Source organism: Lynx canadensis, chromosome E3, assembly GCF_007474595.2.
Source record: "Lynx canadensis isolate LIC74 chromosome E3, mLynCan4.pri.v2, whole genome shotgun sequence".
Classification (NCBI taxonomy): Eukaryota; Metazoa; Chordata; class Mammalia; order Carnivora; family Felidae; genus Lynx; species Lynx canadensis.
This window is the reverse complement of record NC_044318.1, coordinates 20,035,119-20,051,011: the sequence shown is the minus strand read 5'-3', so window position 1 is coordinate 20,051,011 and position 15,893 is coordinate 20,035,119. Positions and strand designations below refer to the sequence as shown.

The following is a 15,893-nucleotide window of genomic DNA, read 5'->3' as shown; positions in this document are numbered from 1 at the left end:
GGAATATAGGGAATCCAGTATGGTGACAGATGTGACGACACCTAACCGTGGTGAGTGCTGAGTAATATGTAGATTCGTCAAATCACTCTGTCGCACGCCTGAAATTAATGTAACATTGTATGTCAACTATACTTCAATAAGTAAAAAAAGAGAGAAGATGCTGTTCTCACTGTTGGCGGATTTGAGGAGCCCCGGCCTCAAAGGAATCACCTAGTGCCATCTAGTGGTAAAGGCCGTATCTGCAGTCCAAGAACCACAGACTAGTGATGCAAACATCAAACATGGACCTAAGGGTTGGAGGCGGCCTTGGAACTGACCTGGTCAACCCTGACATCCGATGCCAGAATCCTTCAACAACACCAAGCCACTGCCTGACTATGCACCACAAAGAAGGCACTCACTCCAATGCCCAGCAGCCCTACCTGCTGAAAAGCTGATCGAGTTGCCCCCCTCCGCAAGCTCTGCGTTGGACTTACTACCGCTCTCCTCTGGTTGACAAGGAGCAGTTTCCCCTCCTCTCAACCGTATCCTCCGTCAAGTTAATACTATTGATTCCGTCAAGCCATCTTTGGTGAGTGTCTGCTAAGTGCCAGCCATTGGGGATACAGTAGTGAACCAGACACGAAGAGAAGGAAGGGCTTGTGACAGATGAAGGACAACAGCATGGAGGACGGATGGACCTACGTTAGAGAATGTGAGAGGGAAAGCCTCTCTGAAAAGGGAATGGGCTGAGTTGGGTCCTTACAGAACTGGAGAAAGCTGTGCAAAAGGCGTTCTAGACAGGAGGAAGAGCAGACAGAAATGCTCTGGACAGGAACCGCCTTGGAATGTTCCAGTAACAAAGTCGGTAGGGAGGCTGGAGAACAGCGGAGAAACAGGAGAAACTAGAGAGGCGGGTGGTGGGAGCCAGGGAGAGACCTCTGCAGCCACGTGCAGCAGCCCCAAACCACGGCGAGGTGCACAAACGTAACAGGTGGGGACAGAACACAAACGTATCCGGTCACGAGTCCTTACGACTCCCACTTCCTAATGTTTCCAACATGCGTCTCCTTCCGGTCTCCAGATCTAGAAGACTGCCAGTGGTTTCTGGGAGGAAAAGGATGTCACTGATCTGCCCTTCAGAGTGGCTAACATGGCAAGATTTACAGAGCACTGCTAAGAAGAGTAAGGGTCAAAGAACTAGCGGGCACTGCTGATGGGGAGTTCCAAAAGGAGATGGGCAACCTGTTTCAGAGCTCAGAATTCTGTCACCCCTGGGAGCCCAGCTGAACATGGTGGATCCACACAAGGAAACACTAACCGGTCATCTCAGACATGAACTAGAAGGATCAGACATGCCAAGATGTTCAAGACACCGTGAAGGGAAAAATGTTAGGCCAAAAACCTATGTAGCCAACGTGCCTGTGAACACGTGTATGTGCGTATCTACAGACAAGGACTAGGGAACTGGCGATTTCTGGTGTGTGTGTGTGTGTGTGTGTGTGTGTGTGTGTGTGTGTGTGTTTTAATTTATCTCTATGTCTTAAACTTTTTCTCCATGAACTATATGCCATATTTCATCTAAGACATTATCAATTATAAGACTAAAAAAAGAAAGAAGAAACACTGCCAGTTAGTTAGCTTAATGTTTTTCTTATTGCTTACAATTTTAATTTTGTGCTTGTTGGAAAAAGCCCGTTTACTTGTTTGTTTAATTAGTTTTCAAGTAGGCTCTGTGTGCAACTTGGGGCTTGAACTCACAACCACATCCAGAGTTGCATGCTCTGTTGACCGCCAGACGCTCCTGCAAAAGCCCTTTTGTGCTTATTTAAACGGATTGAAAGGGAATGGATGAATGCAATAAGAGGGTTAAGGCTTCCCTTTTGGGGTATCTGTGAGTTTCCACACAATATTGACCTTCGGGCCGCCAAGGGCATTGGCAAGGCTGCATCCCCAAGAGATCACCATCATCCTCTCCAAGATTTCCTTCCACGCTACCGACCCTCCGGTGCAGGTTTTGTTACTGAGCCTTTCTCGATCTCATCAGGAGGTATCAATGGATGGTTCTCCAACAGCATCAGGATTTGTGCTCCTTCTGCAAATGGCCCTTAAAAGGCACGTGGCCAGAAGCACCCAAGAGCTGACGGTGTAGTCCTCCGGCCATGCTGCAAGCAACAATGACCACATCCACTTGCACAGGTAATGACAACTCTAACACGGCTTGGCAGTGACCGCGGGACACATCGAGAATAAATCACAGCTGATGGCAAAGACGTAAGAACGTGTGTCACAGCATGGATCAAATACAGTATTGCCTTCACCACATGAGCAACAGTAAGCTTAGATATCATAAGCAAACATAAGAGGCAAATATTAAGCGATGAAAAGTACCTGTGACATCACAGAGTAACATCCTTAAAATATAAAGAACTTATGAATCAGTAAGGAAAAAATTCCTAATATCCCAGAAGAAAGGCCAAAAATGGGCAGTTCACCAAAGAGCCAAGTGATCACTGAATATACAAAATAAAGAAACCAAAAAATGCAAAATGAAAGCAGAAACAGCAAGCAGTATATCTGCTATCAAATCAGCAACAAAACTGTTTAATAGAACCCGGCTTTGGTGAGGATGAGAAAGAGGGCACCTGAGCCACCAGAACTGTAAACTGTCACTGCCATGCCACGAGGCACTTCGGCTGCTGGTACTCAAAGCTGAAGAGTTATATTTGCGCGATGACCAAGCAATCCCACTTCTAGGATTTTACCCTAAGGAAATAGTCAAGAATGAACACAAAAAGGTTTCGGTAAGAACACTGAACCTGGGGTTACGCTATCAGGTGAACAAAGCAAGCTACAAAACTCTATGTACAGAATGTTCCCAATTCTGTTAGATGAATATACACGTGAATATACATACATGTACAGTATACATATCGAGACTTCCCAGAGTAGGCACCAAAAGGTGAACAGTGGTCGCCTCTACACTGACACTGTGCACCTAGTGCTGCTGTCTGTCTGTCCCCACCACAGTCCTCTGTTGCCCAAACCCAGAAAATAGCCCCTCTCTTTGTGTATCCTGACTTTGTTTAAAACCCAAAGCATCAAAAATCTCAGATTTGGGAAGACCTATTTCGCAGTCTTCGGTCAATCCCTATTGCTTTTGAAATTTTCATGACATTCACATACCACCTGTTCAGTGTAACATTTCTTTAAATCAACTCGCTTTTTTTTAGTACTGGGGTCTGATGTGCTACCTGGGATTTTCTTCTAATACACGCTATAATAAATACCTAACTATTAAAATTTCAAACATCTGTGTGCCACCTAGTCATTTCACATTCCTTCCGTGGGAAACACTGATCTGGGCCAACCGCCTACTTACTCGAGAGCATTTACTGACTCTGCCCTATAGGCATGAGTACCACCTGCAACAGGAAAGGGGTGACATGCTCTCCGCCAGGGATTTCTTCATCTGAAGGAAAGGGCAGGGGCCCTCCGCGCTCTCCCAGCCAGTGAGGATCAAGGCCAGGTTCATTTTACTTCTATCAACACTCCTGAGAGCTGACTACAATGCCAGGCATCATTCCAAATGCTTGACCGTTAGGAACGGAACGCCTAAAACCTTCATAGTGACCCCCCGTGGGAGGCACTACTTTACAGACTGAGGTGAAGGTCGGTCCCTCAAGCTGCAGAACCCTGTAGAAAATTTCATTCTAGGGGTGCCTGGGTGGCTCAGTCGGTTAAGCGGCCGACTTCGGCTCAGGTCATGATCTCACGGTCCGTGAGTTCGAGCTCCGCGTCGGGCTCTGTGCTGACAGCTCAGAGCCTGGAGCCTGTTTCAGATTTTGTGCCTCCTTCTCTCTCTGACCCTCCCCTGTTCATGCTCTGTCTGTCTCTGTCTCAAAAATAAATAAACATTAAAAAAATTAAAAAAAAAAAAGACAATTTCATTCTATTGCTTTTTGACCTATTTACCCACCTGGATTTGGATCTCTCCCCCGACACTTCAGTTGCTTAAATGATATCAGTGTGTGTGTGTATGTGTGTGTGTTTACGTGGTCATGTGTGTGTATATATGTACACACACACACATATATATGTACATTAAACATATATATGTAACGTATGCACACATACACATACATACAACGTACTTAAATGCAATTGCAAAAATCAATCCGATACTCTTAGCATCAATTTTTAAGTTTGAAATTTGAACTACATACTGCATACTAGCCTAAGATACTGCTCTACCTCTTATTGTTAATTTTATTGTTCTTTCTTTTAGTCTCTTTTTTTTTTGTTTGTTTCTATTTCTTGGTAGTTTTATTCTTGGTTATAAATGGAAGGCAGGAAGCAAAGTCTTAAGGGCAACAGACTTTGTACCTAAACAGACTTTCAGTTTGTTTCCTTTCTTGTGAGCTCTGTTGCTTTCTTAAGTAGATCCGCAAGGCCTTAAGTGTTGAATCACCTAAAAAAAAACAAAACAAAACTGAGCCTCAATTAACTCACACGCTATCGTTTCTTCCCAACAGAGGCTACTGGTATTGCCTTTTGGCTTCAGCTAACACCCAATTAGTTTACAAGGATTAATATGTCCTAAAATCTACTGCCGCTACTGTAAGTACTCACTGACTAGTGGGCAAGGCATTTATGAAAAAGGAACCAACATTCACAAGAAGGTGAGTTAAGTAGGAGAAGTCAATCAGAAAATTCCCATGGTACAATGTCTCATATCTGACTTAAGCAAACAAAAAACCCAGTTAATACAGAATATAGTAACAGGATGTCATGGGCCTGAATGATGCTAAAGTTCTTTTGGAAAAAATAAAACATTTAAGCACATGTAGTCTGAATATTTTCTCCCAGTCTGTCTTGCCTGTTCATTTTCTCAGTGCATCCATTTTTCCTTTGTAAGTAGTGCTTTTTTTGGTTCTGTATCCAAAACATTTGCCTACCTCAAGGTTGTCAACATATGCTCTCATGGTTTCATATAAAAGATTTATGGTTCTAGCTTTTATATTTCAGTTTATGATCCATCCCAAATTAATGTGTACAGAACGAGGTAGGGGCTAAGGCCCATTTTGTTTCCACGTGAATATCCACTTTACCCAGAATTATTCATTAAAAAGACGTCCCTTTCGCCCACTGAATTCGCTTGACAATCTGGGTGAAGATCAACCAACAGTACTTGTGTTTGGTCTATTTCTTGGACTCTTTATTCTGTTTCACTGATCTATCTTTATGCCAAAGACTTTGATTGCTGTGGCTTTACTGCAAGTCTTCAAATTAAGCAGTATTAAGCAGTTTAAGTTCTTCAACTCTGCTCTTCGTTTGAAGACTTTTTTGGCTATTCAAGACCCTTCACGTTTCCATATACATTTTCGAAACAATCTGTTAATTTCTTCTAAAAAAAAAAGATGGCTAGGATTTTGACGGTGATTGCACTGATTCCACGGATCAAGTCAGGGAGAACAGGAATCTCAAAACATCAAATCTTCCAATGCATGAACAAAGCGTATCTCCCATTTATTTCAGTCTTCTTGAATTCCTCTCAACAGTGTTTTACGGTTTTCTGTGTAAAGTTGTTTTGCGTCTTTCCTTATATTTATTCCTACCCACTTTAGGTTTTTGGATGCTATTGTCAATATTTTCAATTTTAATTTTCCTACCCATGTATGTATACGTACAATATATCTATCTGACAAAGAATTCCTATCCAGAATATATAATAAACTCCAATGAGTCAAAACCAAAACCCATTAACAACAAAAATGGGCAAAAGACTTGAACAGACAGTTCACAAAAGATGTAGGAATGTCCAATAAACACACAAAAAGATGCCTAAGATCATTAGTCACCAGGGAAATGCAATTTAAAACCATAATGAGATGCTCTTTCACCCTCACTGACAATACAGAATGTTAACAAGGATGTTGAGCAACTGGAGTTTCAATATATTGCTGGTGGGAAGTGTAAAGTGATAAACCACTTTGGAAATTAGTCTAGCAGTTAAATATATACCCACCCTGTGACTAAGCAATTCTATTCCTAGACATTTATTTGAGAGAAATTGAAGACCTGTATAAGAATGTCCCTTGTAGCCTATTCACAATGACCAAAAACTTCGATACAACTCAAATGTCCTATCATTGGAGAACACACGAACAAATCATGGTGTATTCATAGATGTATAGGAACAAACTACTTTACACTGACAAAGACTCTTTCCTTGACCAAACTCTAGCCAGGTTCCTCGAGCCCTCTTCTCAACTAGGCTTCAACCTTGACTTACTGTATAGAGACTCAAACAAACACCAATGTAGACTTTAACAGCTCAAGGCTCCACCCCTAGGATGATTCCAGTACCCCTTAGTGCCTGCCCAAGAAAACTCAAGGCTGCCGAAAGCATCCACTGTTTATTCTAGCCAACACTGAAAGATCAGGTCCCTGTCTCCCAGTGAGCAAATCCAGGTGGTTTCACATGAACCAATACCTTTCCTGGCTTTTGTAATTTTTTACTTCTGACTTTATTCACCCCCAACTTTACTCCCTCATTCTCTCTTTAAAATCTCCTCTGTACAAACTGAAGTTGAGTTTCATTCACTCTGGACTCTTTTCCTTATTGGAATAGTTAATTACTGATTAAACTCTGTCCTCACCACGTGAACTACTATCTGGCTTTATCTTTAAAACAATTTTTTTAATGTTTATTTATTTTGAGAGACTGTGTGTGTGCGTGGATGCACACGCAGAGGAGGAGCAGGGGGTGGGGGAGACAGAGAGACAGAGAGAGAGAGAGAGAGAGAGAGAGAGAGAGAGAGAGAGAATCCTAAGCAGGCTCTGCACTGTCAATGCAGAGCCAGACATGGGGCTCAATCCCACAAAACGTGAGATCATGTCCTGATCCGGAATCAACAGTCAGATGCTCAAGTGACCAAACCACCCAGGCGCCCCTGGCTTTATCTTTGATAACGCAAACAACATGGACGAATCTCAAGGAACACAGTTGAGTGAAAGAAGACAAAATAATACATACTGTATGACCCGATTTCTATGACATTCGAAAACAGGCAGATCTAATCTACCACAGATTTCGAAACCAGAAAATGACTGGTGAGAGTAAGGAGACTAATTAGAAACATATAACAAGGGAAGTTTCTAGAGTTTCAGATATATTTTATATCTTGTTTTGGGCAGTGGTACACAGATATACCGTGTACGTCGACTCTTGAACATCACAGGGGTTGGGGTGTCAACCTCCTGTGCAATCAAAACTTTGAGTATAACTTTCGATTCCCCAAACCTTAACTACAAATTGACTACTGTTGACCAGAAGACTTAACAGTTGGTTAACATGTATTTTGTACATTAGATATATTATATATTGTATTCTTTCAATAAAGTAGGCTAAAGAAAATATTAAGAGGGGCACCTGGGTGGCTCAGTTGGTTAGGTGTCTGACTTTAGCTCAGGTCACGATCTCATAGTTCATGGATACGAGCCCTGCATTGGGCATTCTGCGGTCAGTGCAGAACCCACTTTGGATCCTCTTTCTCCCTCTCTCTGCCTCTCCCTTGCTCGTGCACGCGCGCGCTCTCTCTCTCTCTCAAAAATCAATAAGCACTGGGGCGCCTGGGTGGCTCAGTTGGTTAAGCGTCCGACTTCGGCTCAGGTCACGATCTCGCGGTCCGTGAGTTCGAGCCCCGCGTCGGGCTCTGGGCTGATGGCTCAGAGCCTGGAGCCTGTTTCAGATTCTGTGTCTCCCTCTCTCTGACCCTCCCCCATTCATGCTCTGTCTCTCTCTGTCTCAAAAATAAATAAAACGTTAAAAAAAAATTTAAAAAAATCAATAAGCACTAAAAAAAAGAAAATATTAAGAAAATCATAAAGAAAATACGTTTAGAGTACTGTACTGCATTTATCGAAAAAAGCACATATAAGTGCAGTTCAAACCCATGTTGTTCAAGAGTCAACCACATACACTTGTTAAGACTCATCAAACTGAACACTAAAGACCTGAGCATTTTATTTTATAAATCATCACCCTCTCACCCCTGCTCTCCCACCTCCATTTTCTTCCTTCCCCTCTCCCTCTGTCTCTTAAGAATACCTGGGGAAATTCTGAAGAACAAGAAAGATGAGCGATATAGCTGACCCTCCCAGTTCCCCATTCAATATCCACTTACCCCTTCCTCCTTACCCCCATTTTGTTTGAGGTATCAATCTGCCCCGTGAGAAATCCTCCCCTCCCACACTTTCTTGCAGCTAGGGGTGAGGTCACCTGCCCAATTCTGGCCAATGAGAAGTATGTAGAAGTCTACAGGGTGGGACTCCCTGAAAACCTATTGCTTTCACGGACTCAAACACATGCTTTGGTTAGTATCGCTTTCTTTTCTTTCTTCCTGGAGTACAGCTGCTCAAATGAACTAAGGAGATTGTGCTAGTCCCTGATACAACCCTGTTTTACCCCAAGCTAGAGGAGCTCTTGGCAAGTCACGACTAACACTTCGCAAGTGAAAATGTTTAGGCATCGAAATGAAAAAAGCAATTCCGACTGGAAGTCAAGAACGATCTACGCATTGCTGTGCTAAAGTATACATAAGAATTTAGTATGTAAGTGATATTTCAAGTCAATGGAGGATACAGACCATCAACGGACAGTGTAGGAACAAAACCTGCTAACTTATAACATACAAAGTTATAAAGATAGATGAATGCTCTAAGCAATAGAAGCCAAAACCCATAAAAGTGCTAAAAGAAAAGGCAGTGAATGAAAATGGTCTCATAACACATTACCCAAAAGCCCCAAGCCAGAAAGTTAGACTGTCAGATTTGGCACCATAAAGATTCAGAATTTCTGCATCATGAAATGTACGGTACAAGCCAAACTTAAAGACAAGCAACAGTTTGAGAGAAAATAATGGAACACATACGTAGGCAAAGGACTACTACCATACATATGACAAGTTCTTACAAACCAATAAAAACATAAATGAAACAAAAAACCAAAAACCCAGTTAGGAAAATGGTAAGGAGAAAGGCGTCATGTAAAAAAATATCAGAGATAGTGAAGAACTAAAAATGCTCAGTCTTAGGACGCCAGGGTGGCTCAGGCGGTTGAACGTCTGGCTTCGGGTTCAGGTCATGATCTCACAGTTTGTGAGTTCGAGCCCCACGTCAGGCTCTGTGCTAATAGCACAGAGCCTGCTTCGGATCCTCTCTCTCCCTTTCTCTGCCCCTTTCCCGCTTGCTCTCTCTCTCTCTCAAAAATAAACATAAAAATTTTTTTTAATAAAAATACTCAGTCTTACTAGTGAGTATAATAAAAGTTTTTTAAATAAAATAAAAATTTTTAAGAGGTATTATCCACCTGCCAGCTGACAAACAATTTAAGAGACTGAGAATATTCTGTATTTAGCATCTCTTTTACCATGAGAACAGAAACGGACACAACCTCTTTCGAGGGCCACTTTGCAAAGGCTTCTCCCCTGAAATCCATCTCACTGGAAAACTGAAACGCACATGCAAAATTGTTTATCGCAGCCCCGTTTTAATAGCAAAATCATAGCTACCCAAATGAACAGAAGAACAGTCACATAAACTAAAACCACATTGTAGAATACTGTTCAGCCATTACAACAACAAAAAAAATGGAGACAAAAACTTATATGTACAGTATATTCAAATTAGACTAACGAGTTGGGGAAAAGTACTCACTTTTGCCCTTTAACAAATTAACCATTAGGGGGCACCTGGTTGGCTCAAACAGTAGGTCATTCTTGATCTCAGGGTTGTGAGTTTGAGCTCCACGTTGGGTGTAGAGACTACTTAAAAACAAAATCATGGGGGTGGGGTGGGGGGGAATCTGGGTGGCTCAGTCAGTTAAGCATCCGACTCTTGGTATCAGCTCAGCTCATGATCTCACATTTTGTGAGATCAAGCCCCGCATCAGGCTCTGCACTGACAGAGTGGAGCCTGCTTGCGATTCTTTCCTTCCCCCTCTCTCTCTGCCACCCTCCTCACCCCCGCGTGCACACACTCGCTCGCTCGCGCACGCTCTCTCTCAAAATAAATAAGCATTAAAAAAATAACAAAAAATAAATAAATAAAGTCTTAGGGGCGCATGAGTGGCTCGTTGGTTAAGCGCTTGGCTCTTGATTTTGGCTCAGGTCACGATCTCATGGTTTGTGGGACCGAGCCCCACACTGGGCTCCACGTAGATGGCATGGAGCCTTTCTCGCCCTCTCTCTCTCTCTGCTCCTCCACCTCCCCCCTCAAAAATAAATAAGCATCAATAATAATAATAATAATGTTTAAAAAATTAAAAAATCTTAAAAACATAATCATTTAAAAAAATTAGTATTCTAGATTTGAAATCATTGTTTTTCATAGATATTTTCCAAAATTTAATTTGTTCCTCTTTTGAAAACATGAGGAGAGGGTTGCAGAAAATCCACAATTTACGGGACCTTCCTGATGGGCAAGTTGGGCAGCTAATTTATCCTCACCAGAATATTCTAATTCTAAAGTGACACATCTTCTCTGAGGATGGAAAGCAGCAGCCCCCACCTTCAAATATTCAGATCAATCTCTCAAGTGCTGCTCTCTGGGCACGGCTGCAAAGATGCAACCGTGTGCTGGAAAGGCCTTGGCCCTTGGGAAAATGCCGCCTCTCCAGGGAGGTGATCCTGTGACCCACCTGCACCTCAAGGGGGACGTTTTTGGATTCGGTTGAAATCAGATTAACTTCTGTAATTTTTACAACAGGATTTCAGTCTTACAGCCCCTGGCCTGGTTTCTAAAACAGACAGACCACTCAAATCCAGTGAAACAGGACAGCAGAATGTTGAGACCTCATCAGGAAGTGCAACCCTGAGCATCAGCATTCAGTTCCTCGTCACTTTGCCGCCTGAGAAATGGGTCTAGCAGATACGTGGCTAAGGCAGACACGGTCATTCCCCGCACCTTTCTTCTCGCGGGGGCAGACAAACGTTCAACACCATGCCTACGCCGCAGCCGGACTGACCACCGCCAAGGACACGCACAGAGAACACGGAAGGGGCTGGGCCTGGTCTGCAGGTGTCAGGGGCCTCCTGGTGGGAGCCGCATCTGAGATGAGCCAGAGGGCTTGGCTTCTTCTTTCATTCACTGGCCTCACCCACATCCGATCTGTCAACACATCCCATCACCTCCTCCTTCAAAACGTACCCAGAATCTGGTCGATTCTCAGCCCTTCCAGTGCTACCATCCTGACCCAAGACAGAAGCACCTCTGTCTTGGAATATTCCATCAGCCTATTAACTGATCTCCCTGCTTCCGTCCTTGCTCCCTACAGGCTGCTCTCAACAGAGAAGCTAGAGTGATCCCATTAAAACCCAAGTCAGGTCACCTCGTTCTTCGGTTCAAAATTCTCCATCGGACACCACCACAAGTCCCTAAGACCCCTTCAGCCCTCCTCCTTCTCCCTCATGCTAGCCTGGTCTTTCCTGGAACAAGTCAGGCCTGCTCCCTCCATGGGGCTTCCTACCCTCCCTGCTCTCTGCCTGGGACACCGTTTCCAGAGACATCCACAGGGCTCCCTCCCTCACCTCCTACAAGTCTGTCCCCACCGCTGTCCTTCTCAGGGAGTCATCTCAGGGGAAACTCTAAGCTCTACTCAGAGATGCCAGCCTAGAGGGCATCTAAAGGACAGAAAAAAAAAAACAAAAAACCAAACCCCTCAGGTCCTAAGGAAAAACACCCTGAGGACATAGCAGAAATAACTGACCAAGCAAGGTGGAAAGCAGAGATGGGGGGGTCGAGAGAGGCCGCGCTGCTCACGCATAAGGCGGCGCGGCACCAGGGCGGAAACGCAGGGTGCCACTGCGGCGATGGTGACAGACATGGATGAGAAGAGGTGATCACTACAGACGAGGCGTTCCAGAAAACGAGTGCCCTGTGCGTAGCCTCGGTCCTCCACACGCACCATGAAGCCGACTCGGCTGATGGCAAGAAGGTCGAGACAGACAGGAGGACTGTGGGCCAGGCACCCAAGACGTCCACGAATCAGGTGAATAACCAGGAGAAAACAGTAATGAGGAGGAAGAGAGGATGCTGCATCTGGGGACCACGGATCTCAAAGAAACGGGGGGTTGGGGGGGGTCAAAGAACAAGGACACAAATCTTGCACCCTGATCCTGAAATCTCATACCCCGGGGTATGAGAAAACAGAGGCACCATCTGAGAGGACTTCAAAAAAGGATATCCCCGGGGAAGGACCAGGGTCAAAGCAAAGAGAGGGAAGAGATGGCTAAGGAGAGGCTGAGGAAAGAGAGGAGGCTGGCGATTAAGGAGTGGGAATTTCCCAGGGCACAGGGAGGGTCTGGGGAGAGGGGGTCAGGGGTAAACAACAGAGGGAACTGCCTTGGGCGGGCAGCACAGGACGGAGAAGACAAGGAGAGGGGAGATGGGTAGTGGCGAGAGTTAGCGGTCACAGTAAGTGCTGGAAAAATACCTGCGGAATCCCATGGAATTTTTAAGCATAAGCCCAGAGTGTCCGCTCAGAAGAGTTCTCACTGTAGGACCGCAGGACTGAGAGCACAGGCCCATGCTGATGGTCATGGCACTGACGATGACAACTGGGACAGTGCTGATAACAACCACCAGTCTTCGACCCCTGCCATGTGCCAGGCAGTGTGGGGGAGCGCGCCACATTTAATCCTGCCGACAGCCGTCTGACACCGTTCACATCACCACTATCCCCGGGAGGGCTCTGAAAGGAAGGAGGGAACAACCTGCAAGAGAAGTAACAGAACCGCACGAGTCCTGGGAAGCTAACTGGCTCCTGTGTTAAATTAGGGCTGTTATGGCCGTAACCTGAGGCGGGGGGAACCAGCCTGATCCACAGGGATGACACATTCAGTAACTTCACCCAAACAGTGTTCGGAATGGAGGGAAATCAAAACCAGCAGTAACAATTTATTGAAGGCTTCACGCTGTGCCAGATCCGTGCTAACTGCCTCGTGTCTGTGATCTCATTGAATCCTTGCATCCCGAAGGTGGGTTACCACTGTTATCCCCCCACTTCAAAACTCAGCCGACAGACAGCCCACGGTTCACGCAAGGAATCCCTGTTTAATAACGTGATCTTTTGACAAGATTGAAGGGTTTAACACATTACGGTGAAGATATCACGGAACTTGAAGGAGAGAGACCTACAACATGTCTTAAAACACTAACTCACGGATTCTCACAATCTTTTTGCGTGTTTTTTTCAGATGAGGGAAAGCCCAGTGCAAAAGAAGCTTCAATGAAATGCGCCCAGATGGCAAACACGCCCAGTCTTTATAGCCCAGGACCTATCCCAGCAGATTCTGATTCCATGAGTCTAGAGTAGGACGTGAGCATCTGTGGTTTCTTTCTTTCTTTCTTTTAACATTTATTTATTTTTTGAGAGAAAGAAACAGAGCATGAGCAGGAGAGGGGCAGAAAGAGAGGGAGACGCAGCATCAGAAGCAGAGCCCGATCAAGAAACTTGATGCAGAATGGTTTAGTGGCAGAGCTAGGATCAGCTTGACAGAGCCTGGCCCCGAGGTCCATGTTTTAAATCACTATGCTTAGTCTCCAAGAACCTACAAAAAGTGCGAGCCTTAATCCAAAACCTTGGCATTCCCCACCTACATTCCCTAGTGGCCCCAGCTTCAAGGGCATTCTACCCATTCCTTTAACAGTTCGCACTCCCCTGCTCTGCCCCAACACCCTCCTATATCCCCGTTTTGCATTCAGCCTTCTGATCTCAGCTTCAACATTATTGCCTAAATTACAAACTCGAATGGCATGCCGTATTTCTCAGCACTCAACACAAAACCGTAATTATGTATTTCACAGGGAATTATTTGCTTCCTGTCTTTTCCGACGAGGTGGTGCTGCCATCAGATGCCACGTCAGTCCTATTCATCATGTGTTCCCAATAACTGAATACCCACCAACCATTCAAAAAAGAACGCTTTGGCACAACGGATACGCTCAATAATTTCTGTGGAACGAATGAATAAATACACTCGAGCCTCGTGCTTCCAGGTGTGTGATACATGTCTGTGCTCACGATACTGCCCTCACTACACCCCCAAGAATGTAGACCCCTGTGGCATAGAGGCAAGAGCTCTGGAAAATGCTGGCTCTGCACAGCAACATTATGGGGCCCCGGGCAGGCCATTTCCCCCCTCCCCCGCCCCCCCATCTCGATTGGCCTGAGTTTCAGGGGCACGATGGGGATCGTAACAACCCCCAATGAAACGTAACCTATTAAAGAGGAGGAACTTGCACTTCCCCTAACTTCTCAAGACTATAATTATTTGCTTCACTGTCTGTGAAGTCAAGTCTGTCTCCCAGCAAGACTTGAGCCTCACGAAGGCCACAAGACCCCGTTCGGCTGGCTTAGGGCCGGATTCCCAGTCACGCTCTCCCCAGGCCTGACACACGGCAGAAGTGAGACAATTACCAGTTAAATAAATGAACCGCTGCTCTGTGCACTTCACAGGTGTGAAACCAGGGTCGCCCGAAATTGACGGGTACCTTCTGGCGCACCAGGATGTTCCTAACACCCTGGGATCACAGGCCCGCCTCCCACCTAGGCCCCAGCCCCCCAGGGACGCCGGCCCCTAAGCCCGCGCCCGGCAGGCACCTCTTGCATATAGAAGCATCTTCGCAAGTGCCGCGCACCCCCTCGTCGTCTGGGTCTGCCGAGGAGGAAGAAGAGGCGGAGAAAGAGGGCCTCCTCAGGCTAGCGGCCATGGGCGTGGAGGTTCCGGGGTGCCGTGCCCACCGGGGACATGGAAGCGAGCTTCACAAACGCCCTGGAACGGAGCGAGCCTCCGAAAAGGCTGGAGAGAGGGGCTGGGCTCCAGCGGCCTCAGCGGGCGCGGGTCAGTGACACCGCTCACGTCAGCTGCCCCAGCAACCTTCCCGCTCATTGGCGCCTCTGCCCAGACGCTCATTGGACAATTTCTCCGCCCCCTTGGCCCGCGGAAGGGTTCATTGGATAGCTCTATTGGCCCCGCCCACACCACCCGGAAGTACGCTGAGGAGGGGAAGGAAACAAGTGGACGCAAAACGAGAGCGCCGCAATGCTTTCTGGGAATTGTGGTCGTGGGTGCGCTGGGAGTGCATTGGGTATTCATTTCTTTATTTATTTATTCATTTATTCATTTGTGTGTGTGTGTGTGTGTTTATTTATGAGCGAGAGAGAGAAAGAGAGAGAAGACAAGTGGGAAGGTCACGGGAAGGAGAGAGAAAATCTGCAACAAGCTGTATGCACAGCGCAGAGCCTGACGCTAGGCTCCATCTCGCCACCGTGAGATCACGACCCCAACTGAAATCAGGAGGCGGTCGCTTAACCCACTAAGCCACCCAGGTACCCCAGGCTTTGGGTTTCTTATTGCTGGTCAGAAAATGTTATAACTGTGATTCACGCAGGGCGGGAGAGCTAGCAGGATGCTCAGCTTTGGGTCGAAGGGCAGAGAGTCCAGCTGGAGGAAACAAGTGTTCGTGTTGCAGTTAGTCGGGGCTCAGTCTCATTCGACAATTGAACAAATGTTCACTGAGTGCTGACTCTGCGCCAGGAGCTGTGCTAAGTAAGGGCTTTGCGCACATAATCGCCTTTCAAATGTGGAGGAAGGAACGTGTGGGAAACTGGTACAATGGAAAACTATGTTGCAGTGTAAATGCACCAGAGCTGCCAGTTACAAGCATCACTGGCTGAATTTAAGGACATAATATTCAGTGAAAGAAGGGATGTAACACTTTTATAAAGTCCAAACCAAGCAAAACGGTTGTTAAGAGATACACACATATGTATGATAAAACACTCTACAGAGAAATAGAGGAATGGCGGGGAGAGGGAGGGAGACAGGAATCACCACACTTGTGACCTT

The 15,893-nt window shown here is 45.7% G+C and overlaps 1 protein-coding gene across 4 annotated transcripts in view; it reads right to left on the bottom strand.

Annotated features, from left to right (window-relative positions):
* The window catches only part of LCMT1 (leucine carboxyl methyltransferase 1), a 40,926-nt gene extending 25,997 nt beyond the window's left edge, over positions 1–14,929 (bottom strand). The window contains exons 1-2 of one of the 4 annotated variants that reach the window (XM_030300699.1): positions 14,645–14,756; positions 4,366–4,450 (exon numbers count right to left, since the gene is read on the bottom strand). In XM_030300699.1, the coding sequence (XP_030156559.1) occupies positions 4,366–4,450; positions 14,645–14,663 (104 nt within the window). In that variant the 5' untranslated portion in view covers positions 14,664–14,756. Of the gene's footprint in view, positions 1–4,365; positions 4,451–12,475; positions 12,569–14,644 lie in introns of those variants that run through there. The other 3 variants (XM_030300698.2, XM_030300697.1, XM_030300696.1) reach the window with 3 other exon arrangements.
* Positions 14,930–15,893: the final 964 nt, after the last annotated feature.